This window comes from Manacus candei, unplaced genomic scaffold (genome assembly GCF_025592945.1).
Source record: "Manacus candei isolate 608988 ecotype Guabito, Panama unplaced genomic scaffold, ASM2559294v1 h1tg000069l, whole genome shotgun sequence".
NCBI lineage: Eukaryota > Metazoa > Chordata > Aves > Passeriformes > Pipridae > Manacus > Manacus candei.
Genome location: NW_026138117.1, coordinates 1,472,987 through 1,498,785, shown reverse-complemented (window position 1 = coordinate 1,498,785; position 25,799 = coordinate 1,472,987). Strand labels below are relative to the sequence as shown.

General features: G+C 36.9%; 1 protein-coding gene across 1 annotated transcript; it reads right to left on the bottom strand.

Moving 5' to 3' along the window:
• Nucleotides 1–2,751: 2,751 nt before the first annotated feature.
• Nucleotides 2,752–25,059, bottom strand: TUBGCP5 (tubulin gamma complex associated protein 5). Its single transcript, XM_051806901.1, has 23 exons — nt 24,804–25,059; nt 22,260–22,313; nt 22,068–22,176; nt 19,999–20,095; nt 18,660–18,739; nt 18,047–18,182; nt 16,394–16,511; nt 14,900–14,989; nt 14,094–14,187; nt 13,545–13,791; nt 13,222–13,424; nt 12,452–12,567; nt 11,529–11,797; nt 10,410–10,608; nt 8,687–8,875; nt 7,924–8,106; nt 7,573–7,657; nt 7,350–7,470; nt 6,499–6,677; nt 5,633–5,758; nt 4,958–5,046; nt 3,915–4,015; nt 2,752–2,850 (listed from the first exon to the last, which is right to left on the bottom strand). The coding sequence occupies exons 1-23, from the start codon at nt 24,962–24,964 to the stop codon at nt 2,804–2,806; spliced, it is 3,093 nt and encodes a 1,030-aa protein (XP_051662861.1). The 5' UTR covers nt 24,965–25,059; the 3' UTR covers nt 2,752–2,803.
• Between the last annotated feature and the right edge of the window lie 740 nt (nt 25,060–25,799).

Sequence of the window (25,799 nt, the reverse complement as noted above, 5' to 3'; positions counted from 1 at the left end):
ACTAAACAGCAAAGAAAGCATAGAATTTACTAAATCTGCTAAAACATGAGCTAGAGATTACAGAAGCCCGCAGGAAAAAAAAGGAGAAGGAAGAAAAGTAGCAAGTCAGATAGATAAGGGCTTCTATGCTGCAACTTTGATAAGACGGCATCCAAAAGTTAAAGAGAACAAATAAAGGTGGAAATGAAGAACAGATGTGACAGCATCCAATAATGCAGTGTGTTCTTTTCCAAAGAATTTGATACCTCCTTAGAAGCTTAGAAAGTTCCCTGCTTTGCCTGGTGTTATATATGTTTTCCTTTAGCTAGACTTGGCAATTTACAAAACAATAGATGATGACAGAACTCCTTTAAATCTATACACATATGCAATAGATTAAACCTTTCCTAACATCTCTGAAGTTGCTTACTTGAAATTCCACATGTGCAAGTAAAGCCTACTCAAATGCTATGTCTCCTCCAACAAAGAGGAAAAGTGTCCAAAAGATAAGATTCAAATCAATTCAGAAATAACTGATGAAAACAGGAATTTGAAAACAAGGTAAAAAAATGTCCAGAAAGAATGGATTCAGGTCAGAATACAAGTAACAAAACTGCTCTGTAAAGAAAGCAGAAAATGCTACAAGGAAATTTGAGTAAATAAACAGCTAAAATAACCCCAATCTCACAGAAACCCCTTATGTTTTTCCAAACAGGTAAACAGCCATTTTAACTACTGCCAGGGGACTGATGAAAAGGTCCTGGTGGCATCACAGGACATGCACACTAAAAAACAGGACTCATTTTTCTATGGTTCTAAAGAAAAAGGAATGCCATTAGATGGACTCATTCAAGGGGATTTGTTGGTCAAGTACTACTGACACCCAAATGTTAAATGTGGAAGATGTCCCTGACTAGAATCAGTAAGCATTGCCAGAGCCAGATTTTCCATTGTGCTTTCTTGATGACAGATGTGCAAATATTGGAAGTTGCCTGAATAAATGGCATGCAGACATCACTTGTCTACAAAGTGCATAGAAGTTTCTCTGCAGAATGCAAGGTTAATTCCCAAACAGGAAATTGGGTGAAACAACAAAATCTTTCACTTGCATAGGGTCTTTCACATAAAATAAGTAAAATCTGAAAAGGGATTTACTAGGAATTACTGTTTCAACAACATGAAGGATTGAAGGATTTTTTTTCTCCCATATCTAGCCAATATTATCCAAGGTAAGGCTATGAAAAGCAGGAATTTCACTGAAGGTAACAACTGTATAGAAAGGAGAAATAAAGCCACCATGTTAGACTGTTTACGAGCAGAGAATCCAAGACATACATATACTCAAAACATAATGAACTAGTGCATGGAAGTGCTGAACTTTCAAGTAAAAGTATGCCTTTTAAAACTGTTAGCATGCTATTCAATTGTGCTCTCAGTGAGCAAGAAACAGTTAATAAAGGCCATACTGTCTCTGCTAGCAATAAATAATATGGAATCTCAAATGAGAACCAGCCAGGGCAAACTGGAAGTACAAATTACTTTTAATAGGTGTCCACCTACCACAAAACAAATTCACTTGGAAAAGTGTGTCTTGTGGTAGTGAAGGACAATACAAACAAAACATTCTCTAAAGCAAAACCTCCACTCACTCAAACAAAAAACATGTTACAGGGCAGCAGAAGGTTTTCCAGTGTTATACTTTTTCAAAAAACTCATTTCTTTTCCTGAAAACATTTCATGGCTATAACTTGGAAGATCCTTCTGAGATCTCCTGTTCAAACAAGAACCTAAATATTCACTTTCATATAAAGTAATTATTAGCTTAGAGCTGAAAAAATAGTTTTATAATGAGCCACACAGTCTCACAGTTGGTAGTAACATACTTCATTTACCTTGCAGACACGGCCCTCAAACCTTAAGTTACTGATTGGATTTCAGCAGAAACACACACAACAGTGAAATTCTTATTATTAAATCTTCTATTTATTCAAATAAATCAATAGGTAAATAGCTATGATTGATTTTATCTTTTTTAATGCAGGTGTACTGATGCGAGAATTTAAACGAAACTTTAATGGGGAGGAGACAGGGCAAGTTGTCTTGTGCAGAACAAGTTCCACATTTACTTGTCTAGAAATGTACCATTCTGTATCACAATCTACTACTTTACAAGAGATTAGCTATTAGATGTAAAGTTTGTTTGCAAAAGGCTTAGAAGGAGGATAAAGGTCAAATCATATCTGACCACCCCTGAAACATCTTGACAATCCAACAGTTAAAATTAGTATATTACACAGTGTAATCTTGATCCTACTTAAACTGACAAGAGTTACCACTCAAATTAGTAAGCATGCAAATAAGATGCATGCTTCTTAGCCTTTTTAAAAAAGCCAGTAATTAACTCGACCAACTTTCTGAACACTAAGATTTGAGTCACACCACTCCACACTACTCTGTGACCTATTCACACCTGAAAAAATAATGGAAAAAGTAAATTATAAATTACTCATAACTAAAGAAAAAATAAATCCTTTTTTCAGCATGAAATATATTTAATGTATTTTCAAGTAAGATTGTTTACACAGAATGCATTTTACACTATACATGTTTTTTGATGTTGAAGCATATACAAACACTGCCACTACCAATACACTTACCTGTACATTATTTACATTTTAAAATATGTTACACAGCTCCAAACCATTAGCATCATTTAGCTATACACATTTTAAACTGGAGTGCAAAATGCTTACAGTTTTTTACACATGGGAATTTCAACATAAATGGTGCTTTCAGTTCTTCATTAATTCAACAGACTTGGGTATTAACTTTGTTCCATGCCAGCCATCAGTGACAAAGCTAAAGATTCCACTGTGAAACAAACAATAAAAAAGTAGTTAATATTTGCATTTGCAGCAGCCTGCAAATACTTATTGCAATATTCAATTCAGTCATTTAAAAGGAAGATACTGGTTTGTTTTTTAAATTGTAATACTTCAGGACTTAAGATGGTAAGATATTTTATTAGTCTCTGACAGTTTAGACGATATTTCACCACATTTGCCATCAGTTATCCATTAGTTATTTCATGTGGTAAGAACCAGAAAGAAATTAGCTCCTTTGTTTGAAATACTGTTGTACACAAAAGAAAAATAAAGGTTGTGGGGAGTTATATACAGCAAGCTGATCTCACAGATAGTTCTTGTAGACTGAGTAGCAGCAATGTCAGATATTACCTGTTTTAGAATCAGACTCATTTTGGTTGGAAAAGACCTTTAAAACCATCAAGTTCGACCATTAACCTAACACTACCAAGTCCACCACTAAGTCATGTCTCCTACTCTATCTGTAGATGTGGTTAGAAAATACATATACATACCAACAAACCTCATTGAGCAGTCCCCCCCTAACTCAAACTGGCACTGATTAACAATTTAAGTTATTATCAGGTTGTAAGTAGAAACATAGACATACCATTTTCTGCTGTTTCTACTACCAAGGAAGTAACTTCCAACAGACAGGCAGAGCCAACAGCTCAGTGCAGTTGCAGCTGAGGCACCATAATACTAAAATCTTATCTGCTCAAGATGTATCAAAGCTGTCATTCAATAAGAACAAAAAGAATGCTCTTCTGTGACCCCAGAACTTAGTTTCAGTAGTTTAGAAAACTGCTTGTCACTTGCTTGGCTACATCAGCTTCCTCTCATCAAGAAGGCAGATAAACTGAAGAAAGCTGTCATGAAAAAGCTTGGCACAAATACACTAAAAAAAAAATGACTTTATCTTAGTAAGAAGTAAGTCTTCATGTCCCTCTGTGAATAACTGACAAAATTACATATAAGATGTACTGACAAACATTAATACAGATTAAAATATAAACACATTCTTAGCAAACTTATGTAAGTGCAGGTATGTAAAAAGCTTCATGTACTTACAGTGAGGAAAAGAGCCTCGACAGACAGCTTTGTTGAGAACAGTTACAAGAAACATGTGACAGTTTTTAAAATCAGATTCCATCTTCTCTATGGATTCCATCCTACAAAACAGTTATGCAGGAATGCTTAACAGACCAGCCACTACATTATCTTCAAAATATGACCGAAATTTCACAGTAAATGACAAAAGTACTCTTTATATACAATTCTGGCTTGAACTTAGAATATTTCAGTTATGCCTGAGTATGATACTCCTAAAAAACAGAGAAAATTCTCACAGGAGCATCTGAGCACTATCACAATCGCACTAATAATTTCCTCATTGTCTCAGAAATCTCTGCAGTGATTTGGAGGAACTCTATGGTTCCAACTGACAATTCTTATTACTACATATGTTTGTATATCAAGACAGCCTTTCCTGGTCCCTACTGCTTCAGAGCAACCTGGGGTAAACCTACACTGCCAGTAAAACAGGGACAGCTTTACTATCAGCCATCTCTTGAATTCCACTTTGGACTCTGTCAGCTAGCACTCACCAGTCAAGGGAGAAGACACAGTTCACAATAGTCACTCCTTTCCTTTTTCCCCTCTCCCAAGATGATACAGATGACACTATACCAGCTATGACTTTCTCCTGTGACATCCAAGAGCACGTAATCACATGCCCCGAGTTTCAGTCTTTATTAACAGCATTCACAAATTAGTTCTGACACACTGAATGAGAAAAGCACTCCAAAAATAGCAACTTCCTAATGCCACAGGAGTGGTATCCAAATTCTAGGTAGCATCTGTGCCAAAGAGAATTAGTCCTGAAAAACACGAAGTGAGTCGGTCCACACCAGCTGGCTTCAGGACCATAAATCAACTTCTGAGTGTCTGACACAGCCAGACAGTCAAAGGAGGTGATTATCCCATTGTATTCAGCATTGGTGTAGCCTCACCTGGAGTGCTGTGTGCAGTTCTGGGCACAAAATCATACTTAAAATAATTCAAAATCATACTCAAAAATATGACCATGTAGAATTGTAGGCACGTGTACTTACTTCCAAGCCCCCAAACCGGCCTGCCAACGGTCTGCAAACATCAGTACTAAGTTTAACACCTTCATTATAGCTTCTTTCACAAAGCTCACCTAAAACAACAATTAAAACACAAGGAGTAAGTCAGAAATTCATTGTTCAGCATAATAACATGCATTATTATGCTGCAATGCAAAGGTATCACAGGCCATTTAATCTGATCTGTAAAAACAATCTCCTAAGTACAATGTGATTCTTCCAAATTTAAGACGTGTTTTGCATTTGTTCTCCAATTCATTTTGCAGCTGACTACTTCGATGTGGACTATGCACAGACAGTACGAGGGATAAAAGGTTTCAATGCTATATCCATGTACATCCATTTCCTGCCATACCACTGAGTATAATCCTCCTTACATTGCCATGTCTCAGCTTGTTCAGAACTTCCTATCTCTTAGAAACAAACGAGCCATGTAATATCCAATATAAAGGATTTAATTTTATCTTCTCTCCTTGACAGAACTGAAGTGAGACCAGCACGGGAAACTCAGTCTCTGTGTTAACTCTAGAAAAGTTACCACTTCCTCAAAAGTACCTATACATTGCTCAGGATACTGCAAAATAGACAGAATAATTACTACTGAACTACTTTCTTGTACTGCTAAACTCAACATATCAAATTTGCTAAGTTTTTACCCACCTTTTCTCTCAGTAAGCAGCGATCATGAATTGTAGATAGGTATCTGTAATGAATCTTTATCAATTGATCTAAATCTTTGGCTTCTTCTACCTGATGTTGAAACTCCAAGCCTGTACTGTGAAGAATCTTAAAAAGATGACCATTATTAAATTCATTGTTGCACACATGTGATTATGACTCTCTTCCAATATATTTTTAAGAGTCTGAAACTGCATGATTCATTTGCTCTTCCCTCTCAAATTTTAGGATCAACCTCCAAATTACTATCAATAGCAAACATTTTGAGCTCTTCTCACTACACAACAACATTCCTCATATAAATACGAATACTGCCACTACACAAGGACATACAGACTATCCTTGGAGAAGTGGAACTGGAGCATATTAATTTTACTAAAGGCAAAAAAGGCAATAGTAGAGCAGATATAAATCTATAGGCACTGCCTTTATATTCAAGAAGGTAAGTATACAATGTGTGCTAGAGATTTTTGAGAAGGATTCATTTAACTAAAATATCTGCAGTAACACTTTTATCAGCATAAACAGTTCTTAAAGAGAGGAACAGCTTACTCAAACCTCTTTTTACATGACTATGCTTCAGTCATATACCACTGGGACAAAGAGTCAAAACGAACTAGTAATATCCAAAGATCAATCGTGTGCATGTAGAACTCCTAAAGCATTTTCAGAATTACTGAATTAAAATGGCCAAGTTAAAACTAAAACACGTCAAGCTCAAAATCATTTTGCAGGAAGGATATTATACTTAGATTTTGCACTTTTTAAAATATATTTTAAAGAAAAATTAATACTGCATCTCCAGTTACAAGTTCTTAATATAAATTAAAGTGTGATATAAGACAAACCCTTGTCATGATGTAGTTGTGCAGGCTGTTAACAAAATGCATAAGTTTCACTCTTAAGAGGAACATGCGATGTATTTGTTGTTTTATGCTTTCTGTTTGCGCTCCAAACAGAGGACGCGTTCCTTGTTCTAGTGACGTTCCTTCCTTAACCTGTGGGTTTTCTGCAGCAGAGATTAGTTCTAAAAAAAAGGCAAGAGTATTGGTCTTTTTGGGAAAAGACTCAAGCAGTCACACCCATGAAGTTTAAACAGAAGAAAGCCACGTGCTTTTGAGAAGATAATTACTTAAGTGATGGTCAAATCATAGATGAACCCACCAACTTTCTAATTTGTTTTTACAAGACACGAAGTCCGTATCCACTTTACATGGGACAGGAAGAGTATACACATTAATCTGGTGAAGGAAATACTAAGAAATCTCTATAATCCCCAAACAGCTTACTGTTTCAATCTCAAACAGAGTATTTTTTTCATCTTGTTTTCTTAACCTGTCTGCAAGGTATTACACAAAAAAACTTGGACTATACATAAAGAAAAACATTAGGGTGTGGTGAACAGACCTTTCAACTGCAAGGTCTGAAGAATGAAGTAACAAGTTTCCAATATAACTAACTAGACTTGAATCAAAGAGACCAAGGGAATGCTTGAATAGTGTTATCCCTGAAGCTGAAAAGAAGTGAAGAACATACCCAGCTTAATATATCTAATTTGCAATGCTAACACAGATTAATATTTTATAGAATTAATCAAAATTCTAACTAGTTTATACTACTTACTGCAGAAAGCAGTACACTCTTTATGTCCTTAGAATACAAACCATATAGAGCATCTCTCATTGAAGAAGTATCTTACCATCAAATCGTAAAACATCCAGACTATATTTGGCCCACTTTATTTGCAGTAAGAGCAGAAAAACTTGATTGTAAATTTTTTGGCACTCTAAACTTATAACTATATCCACAGGCCAAGGAACCTAAGAAGAAGAGAGGATAATCAGACAGAAAGTATAAGTAATTTTAATACAACATTTCAAATCTGTTCTAAAATAAGAACTACTGCCATATTAACTCATTACCTTATAACTCAATGTCAGACCATCTAAGGTGTGGACAGGGAGTTTCTTCTTTGCTGTATCAACACTTTCAAATGATATAGACAACCTATGCAAGGAAACAAGTGATGTCATTGATAAGAATCTGTTTTAAATTCGTAATTGGTTTTATTAGGTTTTATTTCTTATTGCTAAATACCAACAGTCTGATTTAATCTGGAGGACTTGGGTAGAAAAGATGACAACAGCTCAAAACTTCATTAAAACAGATTATTTTAATGAGTACACAATAATTAGTATTGTGCTATGCAAGTTAAGTACATTAATAGAGGTAAGTGTGAAAGAAACGTAACTAAAGCATGTTTTGCATTTTACCTTGCACTGTCCTCTGGATAGCGTTGTCCAACTGCTTCTTGTAGTTGAACATTTAAGAAAGCAACATTCTGCCAAGTTTCCTTTTCTCTAATTTTGTCAAAAATAGATGTATAGAAGTCATACATGGTATCTCCAGCTTCGAGTAAGAAAAAGTTTCTCATTGCTTGCAAATATTCTACAAGCCTAAACAGGAACAAACATATAACATTTCCTCAGTTGCCTCATACAAGTGAACCCAAAACACAAAACTCTTCACTACAAGAACTCAGTACTGGACACAAATGTAACAAGGTCCACAGTGAATCCTTTGTTTAACCCTCAGAGAGCTTTCACATACATTCAAATAAAACCAAATAATGACTGCGTTTTTCCCTGTAAGCCTAAACAGCCCCACTAACTTCAACAGGAGTGCTCATGGTATTCAGCTATCTCACCAGCTAGGTAATTGTCAGAAACAGCATAGTTTGGAAATCTTTCCCTCTCCCTAAAATGAACTTCAAATGACAACATTATTAAGAAGAACTGTTTGAAACAATTTCCCCACTGAACATCTACTGAAGATAAATGATAGCTTTGCTGTTGATTTAAGCTAGACCAAGTTTTTACCCAAGAGTCTTTCATGTTAGATCCCCCTTTTCTCCCTAATGATTTTCTTGTTGGTTATCAAATTGAAATAGAAACACAAGATAAAATTGCTTCTTTTAGTGATGGCATACCACTGGTAATAAAAAAAAGGTAAGGAAAAACAAATCTATTTTCTTACCTATAATCCTTCTTTAAAGTTTGCATCAGATTCCCACAGCATTCCAAGTATTGCTTGTCTATGTGCGGATAAAGGCAAGACCTCAATGTCAGTTCAAAAGTCTGGCAGGTCACAGATTCTGAGGATCTATCCACAGAGACATCCTCACCAGTGAACTTCTCATGAAAGTCACTCTGTTCCAAATAGAGTCTTCAAAATAAAAGAAACTGCTTAGGCTCATTACTGATACAATACATAAAACAATGCTGTACTTTTTATCAATATTGGATCCTCTGCTCTGAAATACATGGTGCAGGAGTACTAAAAGCTGATTCATAACAAGAGTACATATCAAGCCTATTAAGTCATCCATCATACTGTTTATGTATCACCAGATACAAGAATATCAAAAAGGACAGCATTCTATAATCACAATTGCTTAAGGCATAATTCTGAAAAACATCAAGTTCAAACACTGTACAGCTTAATAAGCAAACCCATTGTCATAGGAACTTTTAAAACTCTACTGTGCATATACAGCAGTTTTCTTTCCCAGGAAAGAAAAATAAAATTAAAGAAACAAAGTAAAAATTTGACCAACAACCACAAAACAACAAACAAAAAAAAAACCCAAACCACCCCACAGATGGAGAACTGGTTTGAGGCATCTTAATTATGGTGTCCCTGTATATTATCTGTAATATTATGTGATGGGAAGACGAGTATCTGTAGTCTACATTTTGTAAGTTTAATTGGTTTTGCACAGAAAGGATCAAATTTTTAAAATATTTTGTAAAAAGCTACTTGCCAGCTGAACCCACTGTTAGAGGAAGTCTGGCTCATAACAGCTATTGCCTTGATAGACTGGATGAGTCAGACACGGAATTAATGTAGCAGTTTTGACAAAGAAAATAGTCTCAATGAACAAGGGAAATAATAAAGTCTTATCTGCTATTAATTATGATTTCTTTACAACATGTTCCTCCTAGGACTGAGATGAAAACATGTATATTTACAATTTCATTTTTCATGGCTGGGCTTCGCGAACGAAGATTTGAGGAGGGCTCTACCCACATTTGTCACAAGTGCACTGGTGGCTAAAAAAGCCAATATGAGACAGGCACATCCGGTTGCAAAAGGCACAGCAGAAAGACTCCCCAGGTGGTATTGACAATTAGTATTTAGGAAAAACATAAAAAGCTATTTTCTTATTCGCAATCACAAAATAAATGAGATTTTCAGAGTTTGCCTTTCCTGCTAATTTCCAAGACATTTATAACCTCTACAGGACCTCCCTCATTACAAAGAATGAAGAATTGCTATGCCATTAACATGAATTTTGGTAAGTTTTTACAGTTAAATTATTTAAACACAGCACAACTGAAGTTGCATTCTGCTAAGAATATCCATGGTGCAAATCAAGGACGTTGTGTGCAAATTCCAATCAAACTAATTTAAAAGTTCAGATTTTACAATGGCATTCCCTATTATACCACTTATTTGCTAAAAGCCTGTTATGATAGAGACTACTCCAATTTTCTATGCTACCAGTTGCGAATAGCACATTTTTCTTTAACCAAGCACAAGGGGAGTGCCCATTTAGCCTCTGTCACTGATTGTTGATGCTCCTCTTTGTTCTGCACTTGCTTGTTTCCAGGAGCAGCAGCAATGAAAACGTGGTCTACCAAAAGTCACCAGGCAGAACATTACTCTCAAATATGCAGCAGGAAGCTCATTCATTTACCTGGCAAAATTAATAGCCAGCAGTGGGTCATGGACATCATCCAGTTCCAAGTGTCTTTCCGCTATAGACTGCATCTTTATCAGGCTCTGCTTTGTGGCCTGCTGTTCTGTAATAGTATCAGGAACAGATTCTTCCCCATGCCGCAGGCGAGACTGCACCGATTCCAAGAACAGCGTGTATAAACTCTTCCGTTCAGCATCTGAATCGGGCAACACATTCCACAGTCAGATTTTCTTCAAAGAGAAAACATCATCTGAACTAAAAGAAGAACTCCATGGTCCAACATTCACTAGCTAACTTTTAAAATAGTAAATTTAGGCCACTATTCAGAAAAAAAAACCAACCCCCAAATACATATTTGAAATGACAGGAGTAGTCAAATGCCTAAGGTCAGGCATATGTTCAAATGGATTGCAGAATGGGTATCTGAAATATGAAATATTTCTGAGACTGTTAAACAACTTCCTACTTCAGTTGCAAAGGCAGTTAATTTTTAGCACCTGAAACAACCCTCCATTATTCACTAGAATAGATGATACTCTTACATCAAAGGGGGAAATAAACAGAGTGAGTCTCTAAAATAATTTAACTATCTCTACTTTTAAACATCAAGGAACAGCAAAATGAAAACGATTGTTTCCTTAAAAAAAAAAAAGGCCAAAAAAAGTTCCAACACTGGTTAAAATGTTGTATAATGCTTTACAATCACGCAGGATAAATATCCTAGATATCCAAATATCTTTCATCTACTTATGAGTAAGCTTTAAAAAAAAAATAAATTCCACATGCTACCTCAGAATTACTGAACCACTTAGCAATAGAGAACAATTATTTATTAAAAAAACCTTTACTATTAGAACATAAAAGCTGGTTTTGTCTCATAACAAAAAAAAAAATTGCTTTGCAAGTACATGAAAAGAAGCTTAAGAAAAAACTACAGAAATAAAAAGAAAATTGAACACTCAGCTTTATTTACTTTGCTCTTTTCACTTGCTTGCATTGGAAGAATGTTTTCCGTAAGACCTCAAGTTACCAACCACGATACTGACATTATTACCAAAAATACACCCATACTGTTAGATACCCTAAGGCATGAGAGGGTACAAACTGATGTCTCACCTCTTGACGCAGCCTGCTGTGGAGAGCCATCTTTGCATTGAAGGTTCTTCAACAGCTGCATGGATTTTCCAGCCATGATAATTTGCTTTAGCACAGGTTTCAGAAAAGAGACCATAGTGTGCTGTCTGCTTGAAGGGGCCTGATCACTGCCAGAACTGGCACTGGCATTATCACTCATCTTCTCTTCATTCTCAGTCTTTTCTGACACACTATATAATGTGTAGGTAGCATACCAGAAATCTCTGTGATTAACTGGAACATTTTTGTTTCTGCAAAGCAATAAAAAGCTGTTGAGTATTTCCCTCTTCAAAAGATGAAACTTCATTACTAGGAGATAAATAGAATCTTTGTTCTATGCTTTGCCTTTCTCTTAAAACAGTCATGAAGCACTTTAGAACTATATAAAATTAGCACATTTATATCGCAAACTATCTAGACACTCTGAAATGGATGATTGCTTTGGCAGGATAAACAATCAGGTCAGAGGACATAAAACAACTGCACAACCAAATAAACCCCCAAAACAAGGCAAATAGAGTAATGATAATTAAATTTGTCCAGGAAGTTAACTATTCACAGTGGCATGCATCCTTAATGTCAAAATGATGAGTGACTGACTTGCAGATTTATTTAAAATACAACACTGAAGCAAATACTACTGGGAAAGTTGAAAAATTCCAGAGTAGGTGAAACCAAATTTGTAGTTCACTTTGGTTTTTTGTGTTGCTTACATCAGATACTCAGTTTTTGTCTTTCAAGTCAGATGGGAAACAACCTAAATTAGATAACTAAAATAAAACACACATATAAATAAAAGTTGAGATCAGCCCTGTTGGTAGCACTGAAAACAAAACTATAAAACCCCAAAAAGAGCATACAAAAGGATGTTAAATATTATGTGTGTTTAGTATCAGCATCCCTACCTCTGAATAATAAATTCCTTTGCAGGATCAAATAAATTACCATGGACTATCCACTCATCCACTGTCTGTAAGTACGGCCTCACAGTTTCAACCCAGAGAGAGAACAAAAGGGATACCTGAATTCAAAGAAAAAAGATAAAAATGGTTGAATGTTTTTATACTAAGCATTGAAAGCAGTATGGGAAAAGCCTAACCTCTTAGTTGTGCAATCACAGTTTATAAGATATACATAACTACTCTTAAGGCTTTTAAAGATAGAATGTTAAACTAACAACTACAGCTTTAGTAGTTTCAATGGAAGCCTGTATTGTTCATGCTTCCCCTTGTTACTTTTGTAATCGCAGTTACACCCAAACAGCACTTTTTCACTCTAACATCTCTCAAACAGTAAGGGGTAGTCATAAAACATTCTGTGGTTCCATAACATAGAAAACAGGAAAACAAAAAGACATAATGACATGGACTATATTTCCAGTAGTATAATCAGCAAGTTAACGTAAAAATCCAAACCCCCACATTTGAGCAGTAACTGAATTATGCAGCTGTAGAAATAGGAGGGAAACCTATTCCAAGGTTCCCTCTTTCAAAACAGTTTCCTGGCCTCTGATTCCCCACAGTTCCTCCCCTCAGTCCTAAAAAACACCGCTGCTGATCTTCTCGTAAATCCAGTTTTGTCCAGGTTGAGTGGACTCATGTCAGAAAACAATAATGCATTAATTACTAAATCTTCTAGCGTGTTGTTCTATGAAGGAAGGAATTATTTCTCCTACCGTTTGCTCAGATGCCTCTCCAACACTGTCATACTCAAGAATAGATTTGTAGAGAGTATTAAGCAGATGAGATGCTCGTACAACATTTCTGGTGTCAGGTGGTACTTCCGCTACTCCTGTGCTGAAAACCTTGTGAAGTACTTTCAGCTGTGCCAGTCTGGGAGACAGCTTATCTATTACTATTGAAAGTGTGACTGTTTTATCTGGAAAAAAAACCAACAAAAAACCAAGATGTATAAAAGGAACATCCAACAGAAAAGCAAATTTTGTCAGCGTTATTAAATTGTGTGTCCCCCTCTTGTAAAACTTCCCTCACACTGTACCTTTGTTGATTATGCACTTTTCAATTTCAGTAAGTTCTTCTTTAAAGCTAATAAAATATTTATACAAAGCCCACATAAAAGCTTGGTAGGTTCTGAATGGGGCTTCAGTAGTCTTCTTTGGAGTCGAAACTGTTCCATGCATTATGCTTTCTGGGCTGTGTCCCATCACTTCATCAATAAACTTCTGTAGTCTAAACACAACTTGACCATATGCTGCTATCTGCTCCAATACAGATCTCAGGCAATTCTAAAAAAAACCATACTTTTTAGAATCATCTAATAAGAACTGTATTTTATAAAGCCTAAAAATTGAATTACAATATTATCTTTATGAATTAAAATATTATAAAATTCTGCAATCGCTATTACTTCATCACATTCTCAGATACAGGAACAGCCCATTCAGTTTTATTAAGCCAGATGTCCTTACTTTAGAAAAAACACAGTTGTAGAAATGTGATTTTTCCACAAGTAGTTTAATTTCGTATTCCCCCAAATTACATCTTTCTAATGACAGATATATTCAGCTGAGATTCAGAAACAACTTACGTGGGTTAAATGAGTTACAATAATATCATTCCGAACAGTCACTTTTCCATCATTCAGCTGAAATATATAAAGCTTTTTCACTCCTGAAAGTAGCCTTGAAAAGAAATGAAAAGAGTAGTAATTTTCCCCCTTAATGCACTTATAATTATATAATTAATAAAAGAAGTAACTCTCGCTTGCCTGTAAGTTTATTTTCTTTGAGTAACAGGAGACCACAGATCAAGTAGGATGGTATTGGTAATGTAAGTTGTTGCTAGAACAACAACACTTAAATACAGGCACCAAGCAAACATTTCTTACAGTTTCTTTCTAGATGAGATAATTCCCAGCTATAGGATGACTCTACCCACTTTCTAAAATTGGACACTGTATTAAAAATCCGTAGGGGCAGGATAAGAACAAATTGGTTCTTTTTAACAATTAGAACTAAAGAAGTGATGCAAACAAGAGGTAGTATACTACTTCCTTCTTTGTGAATCGCAAAATGGAAGGGACCTTAAAGATCACCTCGTTCCAACCTTCCTGTCATGGACAGGGACACCTTTCACTACACCAGGTTGCTCAGAGCTCCATCCAACCTGGCCTTAAACGCTTCCAGGGATGGGGCATCTGCATCTTCTCTGGGCAACCTGTTCCAGTGCCTCAAACGTGAACGGTTAACACACATGCAGCATCTCTCTTTTCAGAAACAGTGCAAATTAAAAGCTCAGTAATAATTCTTCAAACATGTCTTCAAAGACAGATCTCTCATTTCCTTGAGAGAAATACTAAAAGTTAAAGCACAAGCTTTGTGCTGTTGCTCTTACCAAAGGGTTTCACGTATAACCTGAGTTTCTGTGACTAGGGTTCTCTCTTCTGGCACATACAAAGGATCACTGGTGTACAAGTGGTGATCCCTTAGAAAAAAAGGAAATGAAAAAAATGTAATGGCTGAAATACAAGCTGAATCACCTGAAAATAAGAATGAAGAAATAATCCTAATGCTCAGTTTTGTTCTACTCGTATCTGAGCAGATTCGATGTTCATGGGGACATTTTAAACATGTAAACAAAAGCACAGTTTGTTTTCATATTGTTAAGCAAGATACTATGGAAAACATTCAAATATCATCTAGTCTTACACAGCAAGACAAGCAATTAAGTAGCAAATACCTGAAGTACTGGATTTTCACTGGGTTTTGGGGTTTGGTTGTTGGTTTTTTTTTTAATTCTTGATCCTTGATTATTCAATTATTTTTCATTCAACGCTGTGAAAAACTATCGTTACCTTCTGGGAAAAATACTAAGCTAGAAAGTAAAATATCAATTGCCCTAATCCATATAAGGAAGTTCACACTTTCGCCCAAAAGTCTACTTAAGAAATGGAAACTTTCATAGCCACCTAAGAACTTTCTCTTATGATCCTGTCTTACACAATTCTTTGTAAACTTTCCACAGTACTTTTCATATTTTAGCAAAGTATAGAACAATTACTTACACTTTTAGTATTTTTACTCAATAATATCATCAGTGGCAAAGGTTATGTAAATGTGCTCAAAATTTAAAAGTCCAAGTTAAGTAATACTTAACTTGGTATATATCACACATATATGTAACATACATCTGCAGTGCTGCTTTATTCGTGTTACTGATTTTCTAATATTCATTGTAAATTTGGGTTATAACTGGCTAGATAATCAACTTACACTAAAACAGCTCCTTGATTAAGAAATTGATTAAATTAAGGAAATCAAAGACAAACCTAATGAACTTTATTACTACAGTACTGATATGTCAGAATTTGGGACAGGAAAGAACCAGGTTTTTTTCATTTTTTTTAATTCTCATTTTCTTTCCAAGACCATGGCAGATCATGGCAATATACTGCTTCATATTCCTTCCCCACACAAAATCTGGGTTTAGGACTAACTTTGTAAAGGAGACAACAAAAACAAACAAACAAAAACTTTAGGGGACTCCTCACTTCCAGAACCACTTACAACCCACCAATATTAGTTCCTCAAGACCTTCGTAAGGGTCAAGCCAAACAAAATTCAATGGTAAGATTTGCTTCTTTGAAAGCTGACACAAGAAACTTATTAAAAATTAAATAAAAGCATAGGAATTTATTAATAAAGTTCATTTAGTCAATAAACAGCTCACTTGTTGATCTTATCCATTTGTACCCCTTTAATTCTGTTTTTAAGTGAATTGTAACAGCTACTATACTATCATTATGATTCCAAGTAAAGATGGTTAATAAAGTCAATATTTAGCACTGTATGCCAGTAAGCAATATGTAAATGATACTATTTTTCTTACCAGACTGCAGCCAGATTGGAATGCAAGTGCAAACTATGTGAAAAACGAGGAGCTCTTCCTGTCCAGTACTGAGGAACTACATGTTGCTCCAGCCAGCTGCGGACATCAGGTTCACCGACTGTGAAAACGTGATGGTCAGCAACATTTTTATTTACACAGGAAATGCTTATAAAACACAGGAAAAAGTTACTAATAAGCCTATCTGCTCAGCTGCAGATCTTTTCAAATGAATTACCATGTACAACTATTTACACTTTACTGCACTCATATATGACACCATCATGCAGAAACTAATTTACAAAGAAATGCCACATCTCCTAAATATTGCAGAAGTCCTAAAAAATAAGCTCTACTGTGTGCTGGTGTGGCCTCACCTTGGGTACTGTGTGTAGTTTTGATCACCACAATATAAGAAAGATATTAAGCTATTAGAGAGGGTCCAAAGCAGTGCTACAAAGATGGTGAAGGCTCTGGAGGGGAAACCATATGAGAAGTTGGTCTGTTCAGCCTGGAGAGGAGGAGACTGAGGGGAGACCTCACTGCAGTCTACAACTTCCTCATGAGGGAAAGAAAAGGGGCAGGCACTGATCTCTTCTCTGTGGTGACCAGTGACAGAACACAAGGGAATGGTCTCAAATTGTGTCAGGGGAGGTTTAGGCTGGATATTAGGAAAAGGTTCTTCACCCAGAGGGTGGTTGGTCACTGGAACAGGTTCCCAAGGTAAGTGGCCAAAGCACCAGGCCTGACAGAGTTCAAGAAGTGTTTGGACAATGCTCTCAGGCACATGGTGTGATTCCCGGGGCTGTCATGTGAAGGGCCAGGAGTTGGACTTTGATGATTCTTGTTGGTCCCTTCCAGCTCAGGATACACTATGATTCTATAAGCTTAGAAATTTATATGGTTTCCATTTTTTTTTCAGAAAATGTGCTTCTGTCTCAGGCAATTCTCAAGTGCTATATACAAAAACAAGCTGATTTAAAAAGTAAACTGCCAAATATCATCATCTTCATCACTATGTTCCTTCTCACTAGGCATTTAGTACACTACCTAAAATTATTTTCTTAAATGTGATTGTTAAGGGAACTTTACCTAATTCCAGTTAGATAGTTACTGCTTATATATTGTGCAGTTGTCACATGAAAGGTAACCTATATCCTACAATATTCTATAAAAAATATACAGCTACGTTTAATACTCCCTGAAGCTACTCAAGAGAAAGCCAATAGTGTTTTAATTACACAAAACTATTTTTTCGGAAACATTTAATACTCAGAACTGAGTCAACTATTTCTGTTCTCAACCAAATTTTGTTTCCGCATTCTCATACTTAAAAATAAAAATGTACATTATACAATTTTATACACTTTATTACACAACTATATGCTACATTTACTATATAAGTTTTCACTTCTATATTGGAATATCCACGTATATTTCCACAGAAACAGACTTCTTCTCCTTTAGCAAAAACAAAAATCAGATCAAACCTTTCATATTGCTTCTTTACCATAATATAACCCCATCAGTAGTGAACAGTAAGGTGCACCCTATAATACAGTTATAAATCGAAAACACAATAATAAATAAAGCTGCATTAGCTTGCTAAATTTCAGTATGTATGACTGTATCAGAAGAATTACAGCTTATTCTAACCTTTCCAGGAAACATTAGGTACTGTTTTCTTATTTGGATCTTGGTCTTCTAAAGGTGTCCTGTCTACTTGAATACCCGAGTCCTCCCTGCTCAAGGGCTGAGTGTCTTCTTCCTCCTCGCTTTCTCCAGACCAATCCTATTAAGTACAACAAACCCCAGTACACCTCAGTACAATATGGCAGACAGATCTATATCCAGTTTCTATTCAAGTCAAACACAAACTATTCTCTTCTTTCTTCCACTATAGAGGACACTAACATAACCATCTAACAGAGACTGATTTAAGTTATGCATAACATGAATAACCAGGCAAATGAGAGAACTGGAAAAGATCACAGAACTGCAGAAATTTCTGATGAGGTGGAAGCAGGGGTCAGAAGAAGCAGCCAGTTTAATTGCAGGATTAAGTCAAAACATTGTGAAAAAGAAAAGTGTTTTTATTACTGTTCTTCTGCTTGGGTCTGTGTGTATTTCATGGTATTAAGCCATGTATTGGGGAATCCTACAGGAATCAACATGCAGAGCATACAAACTAGGACAACTCAACCAGGTCTCTAACATACTTCAAACGAGTTTATACAGTTTGGGTTTTTTACCTTAAGAAATTACTTACGGGTGTATCTACACCAGGACCAAAGTAAATTTCTTCTCCTTCCATCAGATACTTTCCCCAATCAAATTCTTCTTCCTTTTCTATGAGAAGTATAAATATAAAAATAGTAAATACCTCAAAACTCTGAATTTCTTTTCCTCTAAAAGCACTTCCAAAGTTAAAATTACCTTGATACCCTCAACCTAAAATAGAAGGCATTCCCTTCCACTTAAGGTTACACCACAGTTCCTTTAACAAGGTTATGCACTTCCAACACAACATGTACTGTGATGCATCCACTATGTATATCCCTTATTAATTCTCAATTTTTTTGCTTAAACATTCCAAATATGCAACACCATGTGCCATTGGCACATTTATCTGTATAATGTTACAGTACCCAACACTTCAATCTTGGAAAAACATGCAAGAATGCAACACATCACTTATTGTGACTAGTCCCATTTAGCTCAATGGAAACATTCTAAATGTACAATTTACATATGCACATGGATCCTGGACTGTAAACAACATAAATCAAGGACTGTCTTACTCTCCAAAAAAGACACCACATATCCATGATGTGATGTGCAATACTTCAAAAGTAACAATCACACTTACAACATATTATATCTTAAACGTGAAGCTTACTCAACTGTAATTAGTGTTGTTTGAGATAACCTCTTCATATTCACATTCCTGGAATGGGCTGAAAGTGCATTCAAAACACCGCCGAGGGAATGTGCAGAGATCATTCAAAAAGGAATCTTAAGATGCAAGATTTTCTTTAGGTTAGTCTGAAATATTCTTTCAGTCTATGATACAACACTGCAAACAAATGGGGGATGGTATCCACTCAAACTTAAGCGCAAGCCTCATTTTCAGGCACTGAGTGAAAAAGCCCTACTTAAGAAAGCACGCAGCTGGGATCTCCCTCTGGAAACCTTCGAATGTATCTCCCTTTCCTTGATTATATGGGGAACATAAGAATTTACATCACCAAAGCTGTTTCAGCAGATCTGTTATTGAGGTGCAAGACAGAGACTCGGGATAGAAATCCACTGTCTGTCTTTGCGCATGTAAGCACTGTTGAACGGGTGGAGAACGTTTGTGATAGTGGTACAAGTCAAAGAGAGTTCCCAAGGTACTTTGATGGCTGGAAAACTTAACCAGGTGATGTAACATAAACAGGGATAGGAAGGATTTGCAAGCTATTTTAAATGCATAAATTATAAAGAAGACAACCAATAAAGCAATGTGAAGTGAAGGAGATCATAAAATGGAGAGGAAAAATGTCCTTATCAGATTGCGTTAACAGATTGTATCTCTCATTAGCAATATAAACATCTTGTAAACTTACCCACTTCTTTGACTCTTGGTTTTTCCACATAGGTGGTGTTGGATGGAGAATCAGACAAACACAATAGAAGAGACAGTATAGCATAGTGTGTATCTGTCTTTAAGACATAGTAAAAAAAAAAAAAAGGCAAGTCTGTAAGTGGACTAAAAGATTTTAGGAACAAACTCAGCCTATTATCTGCATGAATACTACCCATTAGTTCCCATTCCCCAGTCCTGAATTACAAAAATAACATCTGCCACATAATTCTTCTGCCTACTAATTAGCCAATCAGTATACAAATACCTCAAAAGTAGCCACAGCATAAGCTTCCTCTTACTGAGCTGACAATCAGAGAACATGGAAAAGATGTAAGTACTGTGAAAGTCACAGGACAAGGGATAATGGACAGCTACATCAACGTGGATGAGCTGGAAGGACAAAGGTAACAGGCCTGCAGGAAACCAAGTCTTAGATTCCCTTGTTCGCACGACCAATTATTTAAAACAGAGACTAAAGTGAGGTTAGCTAAAATCACTACATTTTAATATTATGTTCACATTATCTTCTCACATCTGAAAATCTATACAAATTATTAAGGACAAATCTTAAACTCCAGTATTCCACTAATGCAGTTGTGAAACAGGCCTTCAATCAGGTTAGAATACTGTGCCAACACTGTTAAGGTCCAAAGATTTGTATTACGCTATTCACTAAAATCTGCTTACAATCTGCACAACCATTTCTTACTATAGAAAGATCTTTCTCTGGCCTGATTTCTACTTTTACAGAGCTGTTCAGCCAACCACTTCATATCTAGACACATGGAAATTCTTTGACACATACATAAACACACTTACAAAACTGTTTTCGAATGAGATCCACTCGCATTTTAGAAAAAATAACTCAAATGGTTGATAAAGCAGCATCATACTCATCTACTATATGTGGATTATACTATGTTCCTACTGAACATTGCTGACTTTACAAGTGTTTGTGACAATCACGTGTAAGCTGGTGTTTCACTTACCACTCAGAGAAACTGATAAATACTCAATCTTCCCAGTTATGCCACTGCTAAAAACTAAATGCTATTTAACTACCCAAATATGAGATATTATCTACCTCCAGCCATATCCAGTAGCATTTTTAAAAAGAAAAATAAAAGAAAAATCTTAGATACTTTCAACATTCAAGTATTAAGTGCTTGCTTGCGTGTTTGGGTTGGTTTGTTTGGATTTCATTTCATTCCAGTCTCAAAACAAGCACAACTTAAGGTACGTTTTCAAAAATCTAGAGAGTACATTATAATAACTGAAGATACGTGTAAGCTATTGAGGGTTCCAGGGTTTTCCCCACAAATTAAAAGGAACCTAAAACAGTACAAAGAAAGGTAATCATCAGTTCAATGAGAAGTAAAATCAGACTGCAAATCAGAACACACAGCTCTACTAAAGAATATCACTGTATGGAGCACCACCTCTTGAATCATAAGCTTAAATTTCCCAACAGTGGGAACTTTCAGTTTTTGAAGATCAAATTCATTATTACACTGCTACACTGGAAAATGTCTAAGTGAGACAACTTTCGCTGTATTCATCCATTCCATATCCTAAACTGATTTGACAGAAAGTGTATCAATGGTTAAACACATACATAGTCTCAATAAGGAAGCTACAGGACAGGAGCACTCCAGCTAGGAACACTACAACCAAAACATCCAGATGCATTACTTAAAGTTAAAAAAATTGAGCAAAGAGTAAGAACTGCTCAGTTCTTTGTTGTTTTAGAACATAGAGGAATCTAGATTCATTTAGACTCCAGCTACAACATTTGCACAATGTTGACCCTAAAACATCTGCTCTGCAATGAGATCATGTCCTTTTAAGTCATGAAACTGCATGTGTTGAAACCCCGAAAAGACAATAAATGCATTTGCATTTCTGGAAATCCATGACCTGAACAGCAACTGCAAAGTCCACTGCTAAGTCACCTGAAATTTCCAACACAATGTTACAACTGAAGCCCCATCGTCAGTACAAATGCAAGAGGGGTGGGAAAGAAGAACACGGCCATTGTAACGCACATACCTTTGTTTCTTCAAGACTTGGGAGTGGCAAGTTCAGAAATTTTTCTGTTAGTCTTTTCCAGCTTGCAGCTTTTCCAAGGTCAGAATGAATTATCAATTTCTCATGTATTCTAATAATAAAAATAGTATAAAAAATGCTTAAAAAAAAAAAAGGAGAACCAATGCATTATTAGCATACAGGCATAAAACTCACCCTTCTATTGTCCTCTCTACTTTATGACTGTTCACATCAAGAAAACGGTGAAATCTGTGTAAGAAATCTGCATTAGAATACGTTTAAAAGGAAGCTTGAGTAAGGAAGAAAATAAAGCTGATTTATATACATGAAGACAACATTATCTGTTTTAAAATGCACATTTAAGGCAGCAACAGCATTAAGTGTTAACAAAAATAAATCTTGGTGTCTCTTTAGCTCAAGAAGGATTAACTACAACTGACCTGAAAGACGGAAAAATTGAATGCAGGTTACATTTAACCAGCACTTTAAGTTGAATGGAAAATTACTACTGTATCAGCAACCTAAGGAATTAAAGTATGCTGTCTCCTAAGTCAAGTGGAGCAAGGAGATCAAGAACTGTGTTGTCAAAGGCACCAAAATTATCTGGGACTTGCATCACAGGCACAGGTAAAACAAACACCCACATGGAAAGGCCTCTAAACCCAAAAGAAGCTCCTTTTTATAAAGAGTAAAGGAGAGTGTCTAGGAGAAAAGAGAGCTTAATCAAAAATAAAAACAGATATATCAACAAAGGTATATATGTACAGGGACAAAATAAGAACTCGTGAAAGGTAAGATGGACTTTGTAGAATAAATTAGGCTATGAATAGGTTCTTCAGATACAGACAGAAAAAGAACAGGAAGTAAGATGTGACAGTAGTGAGCACAAGGTCAAGACGCTCTATACGTGGGCTATCAATGTAATTTTTCCAGCAACAACTATACAGAACACAAGGCTAAACTTCTTGTGATCACAAACAGAAATGAAAACTACTGGATTGGAATCATGAGCAAAAGTTAAACTAAACAGACTGAAACTGGAAAGACAATATAAAGTCATCTCAACATCAAGGTAATGAACTAGAAAATGAAACTGTAGGCAGATCTCAAGTAACACTGCAAGATGAAGATAGGCCAATATTAAAGAAAAAAATACTTTGTTAATTAGAGAGTCATTAGTCTGATTTCAGCTGTGTACGTATTAGGATTTGGAATAAAAGCATGATAAAACGTATCACTGATCAGGTAGTTGGCATTTAGGTTAAGAAAATACAGCTTATGTCATTTCTTACAGTACATTAGCTTAAATAGGAAATAATTAATTCAAATGGAAAAGGGTGGTAAGTATAAGAACTGGAAGATTTAGAACCTCACATCAGAAAGACAATAAAAAACCCAAACCAAGGATCTGCACTGAAAAGAAAAATTAAGCTGCAGGGAAGTTACTAGTGAAAATTCTTTAGTCTATTACTTAAAGTTTTAATTAATGACCCTAACAGATGCACACAAAAAATTATCGATTTTTTTTAGGCAAGTTGGGAACATCCTAAATAAAAGAGGACCAGCATGCTGCATGGAAATAAACAGATGGCTCTGAGAACTACAGCACAGACACATCATCAGATTTAGCAGTACAAACCACAAGTTTCACAAACTTGAAACTAAAGAGAGTTTCTGCTACAACTTAAGGTCTCACTGTTTGGAAATATGATACTAGACAATCTCAGGCTGATGTTGCAGGCAACATCATTTCTTGGACAACAATTCTGGCATTAAAAACCCTTCCTCTTTCCTACACTCTCTGTCAAAAGTTTGTTGTTCATTCTGCACGCTCTGTTTTCCTGATATTTTGTTTTCAAACATAAAAAGAAAAAACAAAACCAAAGAAACAATTCCTCAATCTAAAAACGAACACAGTTACACAAGCAACTGGGTAAGCAAAACAGAGGTGAGATTTGCATTTTAAAACAGTTTTATTTGAGCCTATTAGTGGTTAGGATTTGCAGACGCAATGCAGTTATGCTATTGCTCCCCCAAAAACGGGCTTCATCAGCTTGAAAAATGTAAAGCAGCATCGATTTTACACCGATTAGGTATTTGCTGCATCAACTTATACAAGCACAGAAGATTCCAAAGAGGTAGCAGTTAGCAACAGTATGGGTAATGAGAAATATATAATGTAAAAGTTTCACAGATTCCGCAGAATATTCTGAGTTGGAAGGGACCCACATGGATCATCGAGTCCAACTCAAGTTGGCAGAAGACCCTGAAACAATAACTGTGATAACTGAAGACAGTGTGTAAAACTTGAGTAAAGACACTTGAGGCAGTGTAATTAAAGGGAAAGAGATAATATATATTACAGGTTAATAAAGACCACGTTTCTGACAAGCTCAAATAAACACCAAACACATTCTCTTCTGCAGACTGATAACGTCTCACATCAGCACACCATTCTTGGCTGGAAGTTTTATCTCGATCTGGCAGTCCTCTTTACTTGCTCTACGTATAACCACAGCTTACCTCCCTCCAACAAACAAAAATTTGGAAGCCTACGTGAAAACGCTGGAAGGCGACTTTGTACAGGGCAGGAGAAAACCCCTAAAAGACTGAGATTTGAACGTGACGGAGCATCAGTCACTGACCGCTTGACAGACACTCGCAAAGGCCCCGGTGCTCCCCCAGACACGGCGCACGGACACCCCGCAGGCACAGGGACCCTCCAGTGCTCCCGCTGACCTGAAGTTGGACCAGGCGAAATTGAGCGCCGCCTGGAAGCGCTCTCCGCCCAGCTCCTCCTCGGGCAGGCCGGTCACGCAGCGCACCAGGGCACGGACGGCCCGGTCCTGCTCCTGCTCGAAGCGGCCACGGGGGCCGGGCGAGGCCGGCGGTGCCGCCATGGCCGTGATGGACGGGGGGATACGGAGGGATCCGGAGGGGACAGAAGGGCGGCACCTCCGGGTGGCGACAGGGACCCACCGCCGCCTCCTCCTTCTTCTCGCGAGGCTTCCCGGTGCGGGGCATGCGCATGGCGGGCAGCGCCGTGAGGGGAGAAGGGGTGGGCAGTGCCCGCACCCTCCGGCTCGGTGCTGGGGAACGGTGTGAGGGGCGCTGCGGGACCCTCCCTCACCTGAAGAGGCACCCACTGCTGCGGCATCCCCCTGTCACGGGAATGCCACTTGTCTTCCGAAACGTCCCTACAGAGGCGGGATCACCCGGGATCAGCAATTGGCAATTACTGACAGATCACAGAATCATTTAGATTGGAAAAGACCTCTGAAATCATGGAGTCCAACCTATGACCGAACACCACCAAGGTACTAAGTGCACGCCCAGTTTTTCCTTAAACACCTCCAGAGACGGCAACTCCACCACCTCCCTGGGTAACCCATTCCATTCTTACGTGAAGAAATTCCTCCTTGTGTCCAACCTAAACCTCCCCGGCACAACTGAAGACTATAATGTTTAAAGGACAATTACCCATCCAGATAAGGGCTCGTGTGTTCCTCCCTGGCTGAATTCCTGCTTTTGCACAGCTGGATAAGCCACCATTAGTGTATATTCAGCACACAGGACCTGAGCATCCAGTCAAGAGTGCAGTGGGAAACCAGTTTGTCTCAGTTCCATGTCAAACCTTTGCTAAGCAGCTTGAAACACTTCTGTCCCTCCATGTGGTTTTATAGGGCTGCAAGGACAACAGCCTGGCCATGAGATTCCTTCTGGAAAGAAACTAAC

Coding starts and splice junctions, on each gene's coding strand:
- TUBGCP5 (XM_051806901.1), bottom strand. CDS start 24,964: ATGGCGGCACCGCCGGCCTCGCCCGGCCCCCGTGGCCGCTTCGAGCAG. Junction 13,425..13,544: donor AAAGTGCATAATCAACAAAG/GTACAGTGTGAG, acceptor TTTTTTTTCCAG/ATAAAACAGTCACACTTTCA. Junction 12,568..13,221: donor GAGAGGCATCTGAGCAAACG/GTAGGAGAAATA, acceptor CTTTGAATTCAG/GTATCCCTTTTGTTCTCTCT.